We start from the raw sequence: 19,917 nt of genomic DNA, 5'->3' as shown, positions 1-19,917 counted from the left end.
CCAATGATAATATTTTTTCCCTTTTGTTCCTTCGGCTTGTTCCGGCCGAATGAGTACCTTGACATTATCCAAATCAATCGTATGGATAGGGAATGACGCCTTGTCATCTTTTACCACATGCATTGCCAATCGTCCTTCATTAACGGCCGATTGGATTTTTCGACGAAAGATATTGCAATCATTAGTTGCATGAGAAAAAGTATTATGCCACTTGCAATATGCATGCTGCTTTAGCTCCTCAAGTGGCGGTATGACATGTGACAACTTGATGTTTTCGCTTCTAAGCAATTCATCAAATATGCGTCACACTTAGAAACATCAAATGTGAAAGGAACTTGTTCTTGCCGATTCTTCGGAATCGGCTTAACCGATGAACAAGAACATGGCTTAGCTTCTGATGGCCATATGAATTGAGCAAATTCCTTTTTCTCATCATCCAAATCAGATTTACAATCAACATGTATGGACCGATGAGTATTATGGGCATCTTTTGCGTTCTGGAGTCTAAATTCTAAACCCAAGACTTTCATGTGCAAATAATTAACAGTGTAGTACTCAAAGCCTTCGAGTTCCTTTTTCAAATAAGAACGCAAACCATCGAAAGCCAAATCGGCCAATTCCTTTTCAGAAACTGTTAAATTGAAACTTACGTTCCAACTGATTCCAAGATTGAATAGAATTCGGGGCCAATGAAGAAAACCAAGAAAAAGCGGTTCCAATCAAAGATAATGAAAACAAGCGAATGTGCAAAGTCTCATGGAAACCAGCTTTTCCCAATTGTAAGATATATTGGTCAATGTGCTCCCAAGGTGCTCTATTACCATCACCACTAAATTTCACAAAATCAGGAACACACCAACCAACAGGAAAAAAACTAAATCAAATTCAGCAGGATATGGCTTTTAGTATAATATAGAATTACATATATCCACACCGAATTTAGTTTTCATCGCACTAGCCGGATCCTCTTTCAACCTAGCGGGATCGGCTTTGCATCTACCACTCGTGGATGCTTGTGCTATAGAAGTAAGACGATGTTCTATAGGATTATCTTGTACCATCGTCTGAATAGAACTTATCGGTGCATGCCCCGCAGAATTTTCATGTACATTAACAAAAATCGGTTCATGTGTAGGACCAGATTCTTATGAAGGAGAAGGCTGCACACAATTTGTCATCTCATTGGTTCGGCTAAGGATTGCCGAGCAAAAAGTAGACGTGTTCGGTGTAGATGTTACTGGGCTGACCACCATCAAACCGGTCTGACCGGTCTGTTGGACCGGTCTGACCGGTCCAGCCGCATTCGGCTGTACCAGCTGCAATGGTGATGTTTGCCCTGCAAAATAGTTCGTCGGCATGCCATATAGTGGTTCTTGAACAGATGCTGGCGTAGCCGATGAATTAGCAGTTTGGAAAGCACAATTATCATCTACAGATTTGCCTTTTTTTATGATATCTATTTGATCTTTTAAATCATTCATGGGCTTATATATATCAGCAATTTTCTTATCCATAATAGATGATAATTGGCTAAACAAGTCGGAAGATGAAGTGCTTACATTGCTTATTACCTCGACTTGCTTATTCCTGAGCGTGAAGGAGGGCATCACAAAGTCTTGAACCCTTGTGACCTAGCCTTGCTGATTTTTTTTGAATCCCTTCAAGAATTGTGCTTTGAAGTGCTCCTTGACCACCAAGTACTCTTGGCGCTCCACCTCGCTGAGTTCCTCAATAGATGTGGAGATGTTGCCTTCGTCGAGGTCGGTGATGACGCCCATCTTATTTGAGAACTAGATTAGATCGGTTTAAAAATCAGATTAATCTGTCTCTAGCGGAGTCGCCAAAAAGTGTGTTGACACTAATTTGCGCCAACACACTCGAATGCGCTAGAACGCGCGTTGATCGTCGACACGATCTTCACCAACGGGCTCCCTGCGCACAGATCGGTCAGACCGGTTATGGCGACCGGTCAGACCGGTTCTACAGAGAACGCCACGAAGACTTGAAACCTAGAGCTCGGGAGGGACCCGTCGGAGCTCATGGATCTAGGGTTGCTCTGAGGTCGGCAGGCTACTCAGAACATCCTCGAACGCCGTAGAGACGAGCGAAGAACAACAGATGAGATTGGAAAAGTTAGGGTTTGGAGGAAAAAGTAAATGATAAATGTGTGAATCGATTGGGATTACCCTCAATCGGCCGTGACCCTTTATATTTATAGGGTGGGGTGGACTTATCCCGCAAGAAATCCTGTTTACAGATCTAAATCTATGAAAAATCCTAGTTGTACTCGAACTCTACCTGGACCGGTCGGACCTACCGGTCAGGCCACAATGCCTAGACCGGTCAGACCGCTCGGTCAGACCGGTCAGACCGGTTGGTGCCAATTTTGGCTGTCAACAGTTGTGGATCTCTAGAGCATGTCACAAGTCCAATACACGCGGAAGCCTTGGCTGCTTTGAATAGTCTACAAAGAGTGGTTCAACTGGGAATGACGAGAATAGTGCTTGAGACTGATGCATCAAATCTCCATAAAGGACTGACTTGATCTGGATAGAAGCACAGAAGGGGGTCTATTTCGCCAAATCAGGAATTTTATGAATAAGTGTTTGATTAATGTGTGGTTCGAGTTTGTCCAAGATCATGCAACAAAGTAGCTGATAGCGTTGCTGTTCATGGGACGAACGTCGTACCTTCTGGCTCAGTGGTGTTCATGAACAAGTCCCCGAATTTGTAGCCAATTTGGTCTCAGGGGATCTCCTTTTGTTTTCCTGCTAAAAAAAATTCTTCCCCCCATGCCGCCGATTCCTCCCCTCCCCCACCCGCAAAACCGCGTCTAGGGTTCTCGCCCCCACCCACCGCGGCCCAACCCTCGTCCCATCCCCCTCTCCTCCTCCTCCTGCGCCGCCGCCGCGCAGATGGCGCTGCTCGGCGACGCGCTGCGGCAGGCGTTCCTGATGCCGCGGCGCGCCTACGCGGCGCTCCGCGACGACGAGCACTGCTCCCTCCCGCGCCTCCGCCGCCCGCTGGCCGTGGCCGCCGCCTGCTGCGTCGCAGCCGCCGTGGCCGCCGCGGCGTGCGTCAGCCTCGGGATCGTGTTCCCCGCCGAGCCCGCCGAGCGGCCCTTCTGCCGGGAGCGCCGCATGCTCGAGGCGCTGCCCGCCGCCGCCAGCAGCAGGGAGGAGGAGCCCGAGGCGTACCGCTACCGCGGGGGTGCCTTCTACATGACCACCGCCGAGGCTGCAGACTTCTACTGGATGGTCGTCTTCGTGCCCTCCGCCGTCCTCTTCGGCATCTCGCTCACCTACCTTGTAGCTGGTAAGCCCACAATCTCGTTTCCTGTGGCACTTGTGCGATCTTTTTTTTAAGAACAGTATGTGGTATACCAAATAAGTTACTGTGATTATTAGCCTCGCTGTATTGGACATTGGGTTTGGTTGAAAATTGCGGGTTGTGATTGCAATTTGAAGACATGTATGTATATATGAATATATCTGGAACATAATGTATCTTTGTCCCACTTCGCCATTTGAGCATGTGCATTTTCTGTATTGCATTTAACTTTAACTTAAGTGGCATTAGAGGCCTCATTTTGGTTGCAATGTACGAGCTATTTGAGAGAACCTGTTTTGGAGCCGCTCATATTTGCACAATAATATTAGTTGGTAGTGACTCTCGTAACTAGCTAGATTCCACATTGCACCCAACAAACTAGGCAAATTTTACTCCTGAAAGTTGGAATTACCTGATTGGTTTCATACACAGCTAATTTCTTGAGGTGATATTTATGCTTAGCTGAAGGGAAGCGAAATTTAGCTGCAGTAGCTTCATGGCTCTACGTTTGCCTATTTTGTAGATGAGATGAGTTGATATGGTTCATGTATACCCTGTATTAGGCTGTCTTTTTGTCATTGTTATTCATCCGTTTTCTTGGCAGCTGAGCATTGCAGCAAAGCCTTTAAATTCATTTTTTTGCTTCTCAAATTGAACATCAAACCAATACATACTTGCAGGAATGTCTGTTGCATATGCTGCTCCAAGAAGGCATCCCATGATCTGTGTTGTTGAGAATAACTTCTGTGCTTCTAGAAGAGGTGAGTTCATATATGCATCCTTGTCAGGTATCTTTATGAGACCCAGACTTTTTTTGGTGGCACTAAGAAAGTATGGAGCAAACTGAGGTCATTTACTCATTCCAGCTATAAGACATTCAAATCTGTTAGGTTTCTGGAAGCATGCTTTTTCCTGCCCCCTGTTTTGTCTGTTTTGTCTTAAATTGTAATGAGATATTCCATTCTCTAGCCCTAGAATTACAGATATCATTGTCTCTTCCACTTCAGAATGGTTTATTACAATCACCTTACGGTAAAGGAAAACATTAGTTTGATATAATAAATATATTGATTCAACATGCATAATTGGCAGCTGAACTAACCATTATTAGTATGCATAAGTTTAACTAATGCAAATCCTACATTTCCATCGTAAGTAGCCCCTGATGGTGTTTCCTGGTACTTCCTATCAATGTATATTTACAGAAAGCACACTCTATTGTTGTAATGTCTGAATATTGTTGACTATCTCAATAAATACTATATTGCAGAACCTCACAATAAGAAATAATAAATACTCTATATATACTATATATATGTGCACTGAAAGAAAACTTGCCACTATCAGAAATTTGTTATCCAATGTGATATGCTGAGCAAACACAATAAAATACGAAAACTTTCTAATGTACAGATCCAGCTTTACATATCACAACTGATTTTCCACGCACCATGTGAAATGCATCATTGCTACCTAAACTTAGAGGGATGTGTTGTGTGTGCTTCTAAATTTGACAATTGATTATTTAAATCTCTAAAATTTTGTTCTGATATGGCCAAATGAACAAATCTGACTTAATCCGCTTTCAGCTACTAGCATGACATGGCATATTGACCCAATCTTACCAAGTAAAATAAAAAGAAAGCTAAAAACTTTTCTCCAGATCCAAATACATCAATATTCATTAATTTTTTTGGTCAGTTAACGAGCCAATGTCAACATTCATACTTTTTGAACTTTCTTTATTCACTTCTACAAGACTTTCATCTACTCTTAGTACTCTTATACTTGAAGTCTTCAATTGGCTCTTAGTTATATTTGCATAGGCAGATTATGAGAAAGATGCATACCTTTTGACGGTTCACAAATTTTGATTGATATCAGTTTTGTGCATATCGGTGGGGGATGGGGGTAAGAGGCAGCATTGACTGAAAACAATTGTTGGATGTAGGAGATTTCTACACAAGGAATAGTTATTACTATAGGCTTCTTTTGGGTAGGTTTCGGCCTGGGTTTTCTTGTTGCCATAGTGGAATCATCAATCCAGACATATGTGCGGGCTTAGTACTGAAGCATAGATGCTTAAGCAACTACATGGTGAAGGTTTTAACCACTGCATTAACAGGGAATAAGCTCCCTGCACATGCATAAATTTATGATTTCACTATTGCAACTAGCAATATTTGATGTGTAGAATGGACAATGATGCATCTTTTGGTCTTCCCATTGGAAATGTTTCTTCTCCCTTTTTTCTATTAATATGTTGCTGGTTCACTGGTAAATATAGTATGACAACATGCATCAGCTTCATTCACATTCTCCCACCTTAGGTGTGTGGGTTTCTCTGCATGTGCTCAAGAATGGAGAAATGTCCACCCACCATTCACTCAAAATTTTGATTCCTGACCTGTATACAAAACTGCTATGTGTACCTTAAATTTAGCAACCTTTTTTTGAACAAAAAGAATTACTATTATGGATTATGGAATCATAGAAAACTAGCCACTAGTTCACTTTTTGTATGTTGAGATGTAGCCACTAATCCGTTGACAATGATTTTTAGTGATAACCAATTACTTGTACTTTGTCTTGTTAACACCATAACCAGTTATGAGCACCCAGATGGCCAGATATTGTGTTGATGGCTGATTATATATGATTTTAAGCAAGTGATTTCCAAACTTGTATTGAAAATCTTTTCTAACCTAATGTAATAACTTGCATAACATCACATATTAGTAAAAGAAACTTGTATGTTGCTGATGTGTAGGCTACTGGTTCTTAACTTGGTACCAGCACGGCCAATCTAGAATCCTAATATGCATGTGCAGGTAAATTCTTGGTTCAGTCACTTAAGTCTCATCTTGGAATTTTGCAGGTGGTGTTCGTTGCCTGGCTATACTTAATGCAGTTTTTGCGGTAGTATTTGGTCTCATGGCAATTGTTCTAGGATCAACATTGCTGGCTCTAGGAAGTACTTGCTCTGTTCCACTTTTCTTGTGCTATGAAATTACAGCCTGGGGTTTGGCAATCTTATACGGTGGCACAGCCTTCTTCTTGAGAAGGAAAGCCGCAGTTGTCCTTGACGAGGGCGATTACGCTACCCACAATGTGGGTCTAGAGATGCTAGAGTCCAAATTGGAAGTGACTCCAGAGATGCAGCGGCGCATAAGTGATGGTTTCAAGCAATGGATGGGTTCCTCCCTTCTTTCATCTGATGATGAGGATGAAGCCTCGGATGACTACATCGAGCACAATGTTCCTAGCCCTACTGCTTTGGTTGAACAACACAGGCCGGAGAGCGATTTAGATACCTGACTGCTGTATAAATAAATGTACATAGAGTTCTACTTATTCGTTTGAGGTTTGGGTGTTGTTGTAAATGCCTGGTTTGGGTTCGATTGCTAACAAGTGATTGATTTTGTTCTTTTTTTTTGCACTAGAGATAGGGGAGGGAATGAGGGATTAGTTAGCTTCTCAAGTTCCTATTTGGGTTTTCCTATTTCTTATACTTCCAATATGGCATCCATACATGCATAGAAAAAAGTAGATAGCATCATAGCAACATACGTGTATGCACGTTATTCTCAGAAGTCAAAGTCACCTGGAAGTCTCTTAGCCTCTTGGGCAAATGGATGCTGATTGCTGAGATCACCTGTAAGTGCTGAACGAGTGGGCAATGCTCAGGCAAATTGAATCATTTTGTACACCTTTGACACTGTTGAAAGTCGCGTGGTTTCACATTTTCCCGGTTTTAATTATGTTAAAGCTGTGCATGATTTCGTTTTAGTGAAATTTTAGTAAATAGGTGTCATTTGACTTTTCGAGTCCTCTTGCATTCTGATGTTTTTATTACCTTACTTCAATCCATAAAACAAGAGAAGAGAAACATAGATTTCGATATGCATAGCCAATTGGAAGGGGGGATAACGCAAGCAGAGTCCAGAAAAAATGATTAGCTTGAAACAAATCAAAGAATACATTGTGTTTTTCCTGACTGCAAGTTCCCCGGAGCCCAATCGTCTCCTCTTCTGGAGAACCGCTCTGGAGAGCCATGTACAAAGTACAGTAGTAGTACATACTAGTAGTTGAGAGAAAACAATCAGTAGCTACGCGCAGCTAGCAGCAATCCTCTGAATGTGTACGCAGACCAAAATGCTCACTCACCTTCTTCCTCCCCTCATCTAGAATCTTCTAGAACGCGGAGGCAAAGGACAAGAAACGAATCAGTAGAGAAGATGCCCAAGAGAACATCACTAGTAGGCGCGTACGGCGTGCTGCGCCTCAGCTATGTACACGCGTGCAAGAATCATATGATCCGCCGCCGCCATGCATCATCTTCTTCTCCGGCCGGCCCGGTCAGTCAGTGGCGCGAGGAGGGGCTCCTCATGCCGCCGGAGGAGAGGCTGTCGACGTAGGAGAACTTCTTGGCGGGGGCCATGCTGGGCGCCTTCTTGAGGAGCTTGGCCTCGGCGTCGGGGTCGAGGGTGCCGTCCTCCCTGCGCTTCATGAGCTCGTCCTGGTCGAAGTGCCAGCCCATGAAGTCGAAGAGCGTCATGGAGGCGGGCGCCTCGTTGAGCTTCTCCAGCTCCTCCTTGGCGTCCAGCTTCCGCGCCGCGGGCGCCTCCGCCGCCGACTCCATCATCCGCCGCGCCGCCTCGCTCGCCGTCAGGTTCTGCGCCGCCGCGTCCGCCGCCAGCACGTCCTCGATGCGGGACATGACGCTGTACGCCAGGCTCTCCAGCACGCGCGAGTAGCTCTCCAGGAGCGCGTACCCGACGTCCTGATATCAAATTGAAATCAAATAGGAGCAATGCCATTGCCATGGAATGAAGGAGCTAAGAAGCTTGTACCCTGTTGTACTGGATCTTGGAGATGTCCAGCTGCGACTGCGGCGTGCCGGGGAACTGGAGCTTGAGGAGGTGGAGGATGGTCTCGGCGCGCTCCTCGAACTGCTCGCGCTTCTCGAAGCTCACGATGGAACTCCACGACGACTTGGAGTCCTTGGTCTGCATCTTGCGCTTCCAGATCACGGTGGAGGCCTCGATGCGGTTCTTGAGGTCCAGCACCTTGTGCTCCGTCGACAGGTCCATGCCCGCCAGGAACTCCAGCGGGTCGAACGTCTCCTCGGTGATGCTCCGGTAGATGGCGTCGCCAAGGCTCGTCTTCCCTTTCTGCATTTGCAATTTTAATTTGCATTCATCCAGGGTCATGTCAATGTCAGTGCCAACAATTAGTATGCCATGGTTTGAGCATGCTTTGAAAGGTGACTGAAATCTGAATTCTATGATCCAACAAGAATGAAGAAGCATTGCCTTTGGGAGCGACTCGATGTAGACCTCCGGGATCTCCATCTCCACCAGCACCTGCGCGTTGATGGCCATGGCCGCCTTGAGCACCTGGTTCACGCACTCCTTCTGGTACTCCAGCCACTTGCGGGTCACGTCCGACAGCCCCTCCGACGGCACCTTCACCGTCGGCATCCACCACTTGTCGTCGTCGCGCTTGTTGTCGCCGCCCTTCTCGTACCAGAACTCGGTCTGGTCCACGAAGTTATCCATGTAGCCCTGCATCGCATTCGTTGCATATTTGCTGATCGATCCCAGAACGAACATGGGACGACCCATTCCATTATTATGGGCTAGCACTCACGATGAGCATGGCGTCCAGCTTCCTCAGCGCCGGGATGTTCATCGCGAGGTCGCGCCGCTGCGCCGTCGACATGATCTGCGGCCAATGCCAATAACAATGATCGTTTTTTCCCCGTACGTGTCAAGATGAATCTGGTCCAATCCAAGGCATGAATTGAAGAGACGATGTCGCTGGAAAGAAAAAAAGAAAAGAAAGAAAGAGGACCTCCATGGTTGTGCCGTTCTCCGCGGTCTGCCTCGTGGGCACGAACTCGACGACGTGGTCGGTGACGGAGAGTAGCCAGCCGACCTCCCGCTTCCAGCGCTCCTTGGTGTCGGGCGCCATGGGCTCCAGCTTGCGGTGCTCGCCGAAGACGGACGCCGCCAGGTTGGTGACGGCGTTGGACAGCGCGAGCGCGGACGACACGCCCTTGCCAGTGCCGGACATGTCCTCGCCCAGAAGCAGCTTGGCGAACTTCTCCTTCATCATGTCCAGCTCTGAACGAAAATCACGAGCAATCCAAGCAAGAATCGCATCATCAATTCATCATCAGATCATCAAAAATCAAACCGGATGCAGCAGCAGCACAGAAGAAATCCCAGAACTGGAAGGCGCACCTGAGGGCGGCCCGTCGCGGGCGAGCCGGGACCGCGCCCCCGCGGCCGCGGCGCGGCCGTTGGGCAGCGGCGGCGTGCCGCCGGCGCCGGCGCCATTGCCAACGGACTCGTGCATGTCGGTGGTGCTGCTGCCGCTCCTGCGGAGGAGGTGCTCCTGGTGGTGGGTGTCGCAGCTGTGCGATCCGGTCTTGTCAAGGCTGTGGCCGCGCCGGAGGAAGCGCACCATCACCCAGCCCACCGCCTCGAGCTTGGCGCGCAAGGCGTGGGCGCGCGGGACCCGGCGGTCTTGCACCGCCGCGCCGCCTCAGGAGGCGCCCCCCCTGCTCGCTCCTCCCAGCTCGCGCCGGCCGGCCCCAGGAACGCGCGCTCCGCTCCTCCTCCGGACCGACGGCCGATCGATCCCCCGGCGACGGCGGCGGCAGCTCGCGGGCAAAGGGAACAGCAGCTAGCGGAGGGCGAGGCGGGGACGGGGAGAGGACATGTCGCGCACGACGGCCGGTGGGGATGGAATTAGGCGAGCGACCTGGCCGGCCCCCGCGGGAAAACTAAATGGGGGAGGGCGGCGGCGGCCCTGCCTAATTTAAGCGGGGCGCGAACGTGCGGCTCATGTCGTCGGCCGGGCCGGGGCGACGGGGATTTCTAGTTTTTCTCGTGCGGCCTTCTCTCCCCCGTGGCGGTGGCGGTGGTCGGTAGCTGGGGGCCTTTGCTTTGTTTAGAGACGAGGGGAATTCAGAGGTGGGAGGCGAGGTGGAGGGGACGGAGAGGGAGGGGGAGGGAGCCCGGGAAAAACGGCGGCACAAGACTACGGCGCTCCCGCCCACTCCTTTGGCGCCAAATCGACTCCACCAGGTGGGTCAGCTGGTCGTCAATGTTGTCTTGACCGTGTGATTGCTCTGTGTCTGATCCGACGGTCCACGGGGAATTGCTAGGGGTTGGAAATGGATTTTTTTATTTGTTTGAACGAACTTTTCTTGAACGAACAAAATAGATGCTTTTATTTTACTTATTTGTAATTTAATATTTTAGTAATAACCCTCTAGAACTAAATTCTCAGGAAGTAGCCTTTCGTTCACAACGTCAACGTGAGTGCGGTTTTTGTATCTTCTAACACTAGGTAAAATAATAGAGATTAAGATTGAATGAATGTTTATACGGCAATGACCAATTTGGTATCTAATGATTAAGGGCCCGTTGACATCTTTTTCAACACTAATTACGAGTACTAAATATAGATTAATTATAAAACCAATTACACGGATGGACGGGAAATCACGAGGTGAATCTACTAAGCCTAATTAATTCATCATTACAGGTTGTTTATTGTAGCACGATATTGTCTAATTATTGCATAATTAGGTTCATTAGATTCATCTCGCGATTTCACCCGGAGTTATGGAATGAGTTTTGTCAATTATTCACATTTAATATTTCTAATTAGTGGTCCAACATTCGAAATTACTGTAGGGCATGAAATTTTTTGGAAACTAAACAGGGCCTAAACCAACATGTAGAGGTTGATCCCAAGGTTATTAAGGCTCACCTAGAAGTCTGCACGCTAAAAAACCTAGGCGAGCACGGGAGGCAGAAGAGATAGGAAGAACTGGAGGAGGACTGAGAAGGCCAAGTATAGATGGCCAGATTGGCGGCTCGGCACGACACGGCACGAGCACGGTCGGGCACGATCCCATTGGGCACGAGACGACTAGGCACGGCTAGCCAATCGTGCCATGCCGTGCTGGCTCGCCGTGCCGACCTCACGACCCAGGCACGCCACTACGTCCGCTGAGTCATGCCGTGCTGGCACAATAGGCACGGTGGCCCAGCGTGCTCGTGCCAGCCCGAGCTCGACACGGGGTGGCAGCGAGTCACAGCGAGGCCACACCGCGGCACGAGGGCAGGCCGGCGAGGTCTGCGTGGAATGCGGGATGGGAGGTCAACAGCGGCTGTGGCGCCGACGCGAGGGGAGCCCACCAGCGCGGCGACCATGGAGTGGCGAGGCCGTGCAGGAGGCCGCCGGCGGCCATAGTGCCGACCCGATGGGAGGGTGGCGGCGGCCGTGCCGATGACGTGACGGGAGGCTAACGGCGATGTGGGGAGCCTGTGCGGGAGGCCGGTGGCGGCGCAGGGAGCCTCCGCAGGAGGCCGGCAGCTTGGCGTCAGGATTGGGGAGAGAGAAGAATTAGAGAGAGGACAGTGGAGGGAGGTGACGGATAGACAGGGGGAGTAGAAAGAGAGAGGATGGAGATTGGTGAAAATTAGGGTTGGGAAAAGAATATAACGGGCTTGGGCCGTGCTGGCCTGCCGCGCTGCCCATCAGACCCATTAGGCTCTCTATTTCGGGTCGTGCTTGAACATGTCCAGCGTGCCGACATAAAGACCCAAGCACGGCCCTATGATTGGGCCCGTGCCGCCCTAGGCCCAAAAATCCTCGTGCTAGGGTCGTGCTTAGGCCGGGTTGAAAGTGATCTAGGCCACTAAGTGGGTTTTGGTGATAAATGACAAAACACATGTATATTTAATAGTGTAATTGAGCATGTGTGAAGGTGATGAGGTTGAACAAGTAAATCAAATAAAAATGAATGACCCCTCGAAAAAGGAATGAAAAGGCGGTGCTCAAGCATACTCAAGAAAATAGTTTTTATATTTGAAATTTGAGTATAGGAACCCCGTACTATCAAGAGGGACTTGGTTCAAAGGTTTTGATCTAGAACTAGTGCTCAAGGGAACCTAGAAAAACAAGTGTGAGCCACAGATACCACTCAAAAGAGCCAATCATGAGTTTCTGACCTGCCTAACCCGGATACTCCGGGTATAATGCCGGATTCTCCGGACCCTGTTGCCCGGAGTCTCCGGGAACCCTGTTCAGTGTACGAAATCAAGCTAGCCCGGAGTTTCCGGGCTTATACCCAGAGTCTCCGGATAACCCTGACCCCAACGGCTCTTTTTCAGGTGAAGATGTATAAATACTCCTCCATACCCCTTCAGACCCCTCGCTTGCCAAAACTTCGAACTGAATACAAACCCTAGCAAGAAGAGAGCTCTCACACTCTCCATTCTTCATTCTTGAGTGATTCTTTTGGGGGATTTGAGTGAGAGTCAAGCAAGAACAAGGATTCGTGCTAGTGAACCTCATTATCTCTTGAGCACTTGGTTTTTGTCAAGCCCGCGGATTTCAAGTTTGTTACTCTTGGAGCCTTGTGCTCCTAGACGGCTAGGCGTGCTTGTGATTGCTCAACCGAGATTGTGAGCAACTCAAGAAGTTTGTAAGATTCATTCCTCGCCGAGGAATCCATAGTAAGTGACCTTAGGCTTGAGAGGTGATCTCGCCCTTGGGAGAGGAGTTAAGGGATTCTTGAGTGCCATCTCTTGAATCCTTCCTCAACGGAGACATAGCACCTTTGGGTGTGAACTTCGGGAAACAATTCATTGCCTCTCTTGTGTTGTTTACTTGATTTCTTTACTACTTGCTTGTGAGAACACTTTTCTAGGGTTTGAGCTCGATCTACTCATTTACAAGTTTCTAGAGCGAACCAACTTGTGGAACTTCACCTATAGGAACCCCTGGTACTTGTTTCTTTGCTCGATCTACTTTTCCCCACTCAGATTCTAGTTGTTTACTTTCAGTAATTTCATACCCGGAGTCTCTGGGCAAGAGCTCCGGATACTCCAAACACAAAACCCGAAGTTTTTTCATACCCGGAGTCTCTGGGCAAGAGCTCCGGATACTCCAAACACAAAACCCGAAGTTTCCGGGCTTATACTCGGAGTTTCCGGACAGACTCTGTGACTAACAGTTTTTAAGTGTTGTTTTAGCTACAGAAAGCCTATTCACCCCCCCACTAGACATCTTAAGGTCCTTTCACGGGTCAAATAGGGCTGGGCCTCATGCCTCCGTGGGCTTTGGGCCTTTTGGCCATCTATAGCTATGATGCTGGCGGGAGTGGGATCTGATTGTAAACAAAAAATAGAGTTTAATCAGTAATGATAGTCATAATAAATGAATTAATCAGCATTAGCCAGATTGAAATATAAATAAACAATTTGTATCACCGTTGGGTAGAAATAAATTTTAATTAACTCTTGAATAATATTTTGCATCACTGTTGGGATGAAACAAAATAAACTTAGCATAATGAACGTAGTGGAAACTTGATTTTTACATCACCGTTGGGCAGAAGCAAAATAAACTTAAATTTAAACTTAGTATCTCATGAAAATTATTTAATAACAACATTGGTCAAAAATTAAATAAATACTCAAAATAAACTTAAATAATTCTGAATAAAATTCATGTTGTTTTCATTTACTCAGAATAATAACTCATATTTTTTTTATAATTTTCAGTATAAATATGCTTAAAATTAAATTATTTAGAGCTCATATGAATTTAAATACACTGAAATTTAACTCAGAAATAAATAATTGGAAGCAAATGAGGGGCCTAAACTTATTTGGGCTAAAAGCTCAAAAACTGACGGGCGGGCTGGTGATCAGGGAGCGAAATGGACTTCTTCTTGACGGGGTTCTTATCCGTTTCCGTTTTCTCATCTTTTCGGCGTTTTGACCACCGAAACAAGTTCCAACACAGAATCCAAAGCTCGATCGTATCTCTGCGACAACGCGAGAGTCGACCACCGCGCACAGCGAGCCGTCAAGCTCGGCACCCGTTCCTCCGATCGGCGGGCGACCCACGCGAACTGCTCCGTGTCGACGGAGAACGACAGGATGGGCTCCAGTGCGTCGAAAAATTCGGCGCCATACAACAAGTTCCTCTGTGTGTTCATGTACCAGTAGAAGCACCTGTCCACGAACACCGGCGGCTGCCCGGCGCAGGGGCGCCACCCGCCGGACCTGAGCCCGTACACCTCGCAGCGCTGCCGCTTGTTCCAGTGCTCGAAGAGCATGACCACCCTGTGCTCGGCGGCCGCCGGGTGGAACCCCAGCCGGGCGCTCGAGAGCACCAAGGGCCCACGCACGGCGGCAGCGACACGAGCTCGCCTGTGGAGAGGTTGCAGACGTGGTACGCGGACTCGCCGGGCTCGAAGAGGAGGGTGAGCCCGCGGCAGTGCCAGGTGCCGGACAGCACGAGGTCGCCGGCGCGCAGCCGCGCAGGCCGTCCATGGCCGCGAGCGCGCGGGTCAACGAGGCGGGCTCCAGCGGCGATGGCGAAGAACCGATCTGCGGTGGGGTCAACTCAAGCCTGGACGTGTAGAAAGTTGTGGTGGTAGAACGTGCGGAGGCGGGCGCGAAGAAGACGATCACCGGCGGGCGGCCGGGACGCGCGTCAGGATTTGTTCCAGGATCACTTCGTCGGGCAGCAACGGCAACACCCGCGGCGCGCCTCGCCGAAACACTGGACCAAAACACGAATATTTGTGGATGAATTTTGACCACTCTGTTGACGCAAATCTGGTCAACACACGAAACCACTAGTACGCGCGAATCGCAAACGATTCTTACCAGCGAGGTTCTGCGCGGACCGGTCAGACCGGTTCTTCAAACCGGTCAGACCGCTCGAGGCAGAGACGCCGCGAAAACCTAAAACCACGAGCTCGGGAGGGACTCCGTCGGAGCTCGTAGATCTATAGTTGTCCTTGAGTCGGCAGGCCATCCAGAACGCCCTCGAACGCCGTAGAGACGAGCGAATAATAGCAAGAGGTTGAAAAAGTTAGAGTTTGGGAATAAAAAGTAAATAATAAATGTGTTGATTCGATTGTGATTATCTCAATCGGCCGTGACCCTTCATATATGTAGGGTGGGGAGGTCTGTACCCATTAGGAGTCGTAGTCCTAACAAATCCCGTGTCAAAATACAACTCATAACTCGGATTGACTGTTTCGGATTGGTCTGACCGGACAGACCGGGGTGCAGGTCTTCTGGGAGATATAATTTCTTCATTCGGACTCCAAATCGGACGTTTTATATATGCATTTCGATCGTCTCGACGATATCTACGCAATGGTGCAGTCCAATTAGCATTTTGACAAAGTTACCCAGACCGGTCTGACCAGTTTATAGAACCGGTCTGACCGGTTCGCCCAGACTGACCAACAAACTTGGTATGTGCCAATTTTGAATGTCAACCCACTCTTAATCGCCTACTGGTTCTTTGATGTCCTATGGGTGGTGTAATGTTAGTTTTTCAAAGTTCAGACAATGTAATAAAAGCCACTCTTCTGCTTGAATGTTTTCGCACAACTGCCTCGCTTGTGTCTATGGCAGCAAGAACGGAGCTGCCTCGTACTCCATGCTGCACTCCAGTCTGCTTTTCCGGAGCGTCTGCTCGCAGCACCTGAGCAGAATCTGCAGCACGTCCTTCATGGTGGGCCGCGACAGCGGCGAGCTGCCCGTGCATCTCACGCCTAGCCTGAACACGGTCTCGATCTCATCAGTGTACCCTGCGTATCTGATGCAGATGTCTGTGGCATCAAGGACGATGCTCCCCGATCGGTAGTGGTGCCCTGCCCATTCTGCCAGGGAACCGTGCTCGCCGCCATCGTTGGCCTTCCTGCCGGTCGTGAGCTCCAACAGCACGACACCGAAGCCGAACACATCCACCTTCTCATTCACCTTCCTCGTGTAAGCATACTCTGCAGATAGTAACAGTAATAAATTAACCGTATATGATTCTAGTTACTGTGCGCAATTAATCCGACAGGATGAGTGAAAATCCGATCCACTGAAACAACAACCAAAGCAAGAGGGGATAGATCCTCAATTACCCGGAGCCATGTAGCCGAATGACCCGACCACCCAGGACATGGTGTTGGGCTCCCCTGCCTGCTCCAGCATCCTGGCCAGCCCAAAGTCGGCAACCTTAGCCCGGAACTCCGAGTCCAGCAGGATGTTGCTGGTCTTGACGTCCCGGTGGATGATGGGCGGCGAGCAGCCGTGGTGCATGTAGCACAGCCCCTGCGCGGCCCCGACGGCGGCGAGGAGCCTCGTCGGCCAGTCCAGCGGCTCGCGCCGCAGCACGGGCCGCGCCGCCGCCGCTGGGTGCGCCGCGCGGAGGACGTAGTCGCCGTGGAGCCACCTGTCCAGGCTGCCGTTGTCCATGTAGTCGTAGACGAGGAGCTTGCCCTCCGGGCCGGAGAGGCAGCACAGCAGCCTGACGATGTTGCTGTGCCGGACGTTGCAGAGGATGCCAGCCTCGGACTCGAACTCGAGCTCCAGCTTCTCGTCCGGCGACGGCGAGCCTACGCTCCGTATCTGCTTCACGGCCACCACCCCGGTGCTGCCGTCGTGCCGGTTGCTGTAGGTGACGCGGTAAACGTGGCCTGAGCCGCCGCTGCCGACGAGGTTCTCCTCGGTTAGCCCCCGCCGCAGGTCTGCGGCGTCGAAGTTCAGAGCTTGGAAAGCCGTGATTCGCCACTCATCCTGCGGCTTCTCTTTCATGGACATGGTTGCAGAGGCGCGGAAGCAGTTCATTGCCATGAGGCACGGACCATTGGTGATTTGGGAATCATCCTGATCCTCCCCAGTTGGTATCCTTCCACTTTCTGTTTCTGCGTGGTATGTGCTCTTTGGAAAACAGGCCATAGCAAAAACAAGAAGGAAGCATAATCCAATAAGAGCACCGGCGGCGGCACCAAAGATGATGACTACAATGACACCGTCTGCCCTTCTCTTATGAGTGTGATTCTTGATTACTGCATGATTTATAAGATCAGGATTCCCATCAATATCAATTTCCACATTTTGGGGGAAGCTAGGAACAGATCCAGAAAGGTCATTATGAGAAAGCACCAGCTGTGCCAAGCTTTGCAGGCTCCCTAGTGAAGATGGAACCTCACCAGACAGGTTGTTATATGAAAGATCAAGAATCTCTAGCTCTCTTAAATAGCCAACAAAATATGAAGGAATAGATCCAGTGAGATGGTTGTGACTAAGATTCAAGATCCTCAATTTGGGGAAAGAACTCAAGTCTGGGCTTAAATTCCCATCAGTAAAAAGATTGAAGGACAAATCAAGAACCTCCAACTGTGGGAGACCCCAAAAATCACTGAGCTTGTCAGATAACTGGTTGCTGCTCAGGTTAAGTGACAGCAATCCTTCCTTCATGCGGCAAGAAGTGGTGAAGAATTTGTCCCCTAAATTGGTAAAGTTATTTCTTGAGAGATCAAGGGATAACAGGGTGTCAAGAAGGCATAAGGAGGAGAAGACGGAGGGGTCGGATATCCCGTAGTTGGAGAGGGTGATGCTGGTCACCACCAAGGAAGAACTAGACACAGAGCGCGAGCAGGTAACTCCAGCCCAGGTGCAGAAATTTTTGTTGGAGCTCCACCCCTTACCCACAACGCTTGAGAGATCCACCATGATGGCCTCCTGCGCCTTGTCAAGTGGCAGGGAAGACGGCACATCCACGGCGGCCACCAACTCACCGTGTAACAAGCAGGACAAGAAGAGGAGTGGTGGCAGCAAGAAACAGTTGAAGGCACGGGGACAGTACCTCCTGAACACCATGGCCATCTGATCGAACCTTCTTGTATCTCGCCCTCTTCACCAGCTCGATCAAGGAAAAAAAGGATCAGTACCTTCTTCTCTCTCAAGGATTTGGGGTACTTTATCAGTTGGTGTCCACGGCTACGGCTTCATTGGGTTTTGTTATTCAGTAAGTGGGCGCAATGGCTACAAACTCTTCTTTTTATAACATGGCACAGTGGATTTAGATACGCGTGATTCTCAAAATGCTTTTGATGAAAAATCTAATTCTGCAACTTTTGTTTTACCTAACTGAATAGACAGTCAAGGTTCAAAACAGTAGCCTTCTTTGACTGACTCGGGTAACTGTGGGCTGGCTGTACGGTGTCCAGGGTTGGCTGACTGATGAATTGCATTCATTTCACGTGAGGCCGACAGTGCAGAGACGGTCCTACTGACTGCGCAATGCAAGATCTTCTAATGATGCCAATGATGATGTATACTTACTCCGTCCCAAAATAAATAAAGTTTTAGCATTTAAAATTTATCCTATGAAAAATATAGTTTTAGCTTGTATGAAATATATCTAATTAAAACAATATCAAGTACCAAATATAAATGTTTTTGAAATTTTCTAAAACTACACTTATTTTGGGACGGAAAAGTTTTTTTCTTGATGAAACAGGAGGGAGTGCCCTACTAATTATATTAGAAGTAATAAAAAGAGTTTACAAGCCGAAGGCGAAAATTAAGAAACAAAAAATGACATGAAAAAATAAGCAAAATTACACAAAGTTGCCTAGCCAGTGAGTCATAGATTCTTTGTGGCGATTCATTGCTCTTAGAATAACTAAGGCAAATTCCTTCTTGAAATGTTGATGACAGTTAGCCGAAGAAGGTTGAATTCCTCTGAAGATGAAGTCATTGTGTTGCATCCAAATACACCAACACATGAGTATAATGATTTCCAAATAAAATGTAACATGGAGCTGGAGTTTGAATTGCCCAAACGCAACAAATGGATTTTGTGAGTCAGTCTGCAGACCAATGGTTGTCCAGCAGTTCTGTGCAAAATTACATTGCAAGAACAGGTGTATCAAGCTCTCCTCCTGATTCAGGTTACAGCAGACACAATTAAATGAGGGCAATTGCATATTTTTCCTTCTGAGGATGTTTCTTGTGCTCAGTCTATCATAAAGGATAAGCCAAAAGAAGAACTTGTGTTTGGGTTGACATGCAGAGGTCCAGAGCTTGAGAAAAATTGGATGAACCAATATGTGCCCAGTGAGATGAGCATATGCCCGGGCTGATGAGAAGACTGGAGTTCCCCAAATATAGGTCCAAGAATCATGTTATGAAGAAATGGGTAGATCAGAAAGGCCTTGAGCTAATTCTATGAGTTGATGCATGGCCACATTTGAGAGAGGGAGATGTACTAGTTGTTCAGGTCCAGGGCCAAGACTTCCTTGAGGGAAATATGTGGGTCCTTAGCAAATGAAAATAATTCAGGATAGGATAATCGAGGGACTCTAGAGTTCCATAGATCATCCAAAAAGAGGCATGTTGCACCATCAGAAACATGTATCATAGCCAAACCTTTGAAAGAGTCAATTAGCTTTAGAATATCCTTCCACCAAAAAGAGCCTTTCCTCTTGCTTGGAGTCGGCAAAGACGCATCACTATAATAAGACTCCCAAATCAGATATGTACCCAAGGGATATCAAGCCTATTATAGAATTTGTGTAGATTTTTGAGCAGAAGTGCATCATTCTGAGTCTCAAGATTTAAAACCCCCAGACCTCCTTCTTTTTTAGGCAGACGTACTAGGTCCCATGCTGCCTTTGGTGGAATCTTTGTGTTGATGTCAGAGCCTCTCGAGTGGCAATGTTTTCGATATTTGTCAATTTGTTTGACCACT

The 19,917-nt window shown here is 48.2% G+C and overlaps 3 protein-coding genes across 4 annotated transcripts; 1 reads left to right on the top strand and 2 right to left on the bottom strand.

Annotated features, from left to right (window-relative positions):
• Positions 1 to 2,700: 2,700 nt before the first annotated feature.
• Positions 2,701 to 7,073, top strand: LOC120655346. Its single transcript, XM_039933103.1, has 3 exons — positions 2,701 to 3,315; positions 4,011 to 4,091; positions 6,209 to 7,073. The coding sequence occupies exons 1-3, from the start codon at positions 2,916 to 2,918 to the stop codon at positions 6,646 to 6,648; spliced, it is 921 nt and encodes a 306-aa protein (XP_039789037.1). The 5' UTR covers positions 2,701 to 2,915; the 3' UTR covers positions 6,649 to 7,073.
• A 194-nt stretch (positions 7,074 to 7,267) lies between these two features.
• Positions 7,268 to 10,352, bottom strand: LOC120655345 (rho guanine nucleotide exchange factor 8-like). Its single transcript, XM_039933101.1, has 6 exons — positions 9,579 to 10,352; positions 9,187 to 9,458; positions 8,983 to 9,057; positions 8,646 to 8,897; positions 8,184 to 8,504; positions 7,268 to 8,113 (listed from the first exon to the last, which is right to left on the bottom strand). Exons 1-6 carry the CDS (start codon positions 9,802 to 9,804, stop codon positions 7,694 to 7,696), a joined length of 1,566 nt encoding a protein of 521 aa, XP_039789035.1. The 5' UTR covers positions 9,805 to 10,352; the 3' UTR covers positions 7,268 to 7,693.
• A 5,139-nt stretch (positions 10,353 to 15,491) lies between these two features.
• LOC120655344 (LRR receptor-like serine/threonine-protein kinase HSL2) lies at positions 15,492 to 18,235 on the bottom strand. Of its 2 annotated transcripts, XM_039933100.1 has the most exons (3): positions 18,028 to 18,235; positions 16,301 to 17,227; positions 15,492 to 16,168 (listed from the first exon to the last, which is right to left on the bottom strand). In XM_039933100.1, the coding sequence occupies exons 2-3, from the start codon at positions 17,115 to 17,117 to the stop codon at positions 15,792 to 15,794; spliced, it is 1,194 nt and encodes a 397-aa protein (XP_039789034.1). In that variant the 5' UTR covers positions 17,118 to 17,227; positions 18,028 to 18,235; the 3' UTR covers positions 15,492 to 15,791. The 2 variants fall into 2 exon arrangements, with proteins under 2 accessions (XP_039789034.1, XP_039789033.1); XM_039933099.1 differs by having other exon boundaries at positions 16,301 to 18,075.
• Between the last annotated feature and the right edge of the window lie 1,682 nt (positions 18,236 to 19,917).

The sequence above is a fragment of the Panicum virgatum genome, chromosome 1N, assembly GCF_016808335.1.
Source record: "Panicum virgatum strain AP13 chromosome 1N, P.virgatum_v5, whole genome shotgun sequence".
Lineage (NCBI taxonomy): Eukaryota > Viridiplantae > Streptophyta > Magnoliopsida > Poales > Poaceae > Panicum > Panicum virgatum.
Note: the sequence above shows the minus strand (reverse complement) of the source record. Positions and strands in the feature narration are given on the sequence as shown.

Bases quoted from the DNA above. Each gene is read 5' to 3' on its own strand.
- LOC120655346 (XM_039933103.1), top strand. From the start codon at position 2,916: ATGGCGCTGCTCGGCGACGCGCTGCGGCAGGCGTTCCTGATGCCGCGG. The intron at 3,316-4,010 runs GTAAGCCCACAA...ACATACTTGCAG, and splicing joins GCTCACCTACCTTGTAGCTG to GAATGTCTGTTGCATATGCT. The intron at 4,092-6,208 runs GTGAGTTCATAT...GGAATTTTGCAG, and splicing joins CTTCTGTGCTTCTAGAAGAG to GTGGTGTTCGTTGCCTGGCT.
- LOC120655345 (XM_039933101.1), bottom strand. From the start codon at position 9,804: ATGGTGCGCTTCCTCCGGCGCGGCCACAGCCTTGACAAGACCGGATCG. The intron at 9,058-9,186 runs GTCCTCTTTCTT...CATTGGCCGCAG, and splicing joins AGAACGGCACAACCATGGAG to ATCATGTCGACGGCGCAGCG. The intron at 8,114-8,183 runs GTACAAGCTTCT...ATTTGATATCAG, and splicing joins CCAAGATCCAGTACAACAGG to GACGTCGGGTACGCGCTCCT.
- LOC120655344 (XM_039933099.1), bottom strand. From the start codon at position 18,047: ATGGCCATGGTGTTCAGGAGGTACTGTCCCCGTGCCTTCAACTGTTTC. The intron at 16,169-16,300 runs GTAATTGAGGAT...TACTATCTGCAG, and splicing joins ATTCGGCTACATGGCTCCGG to AGTATGCTTACACGAGGAAG.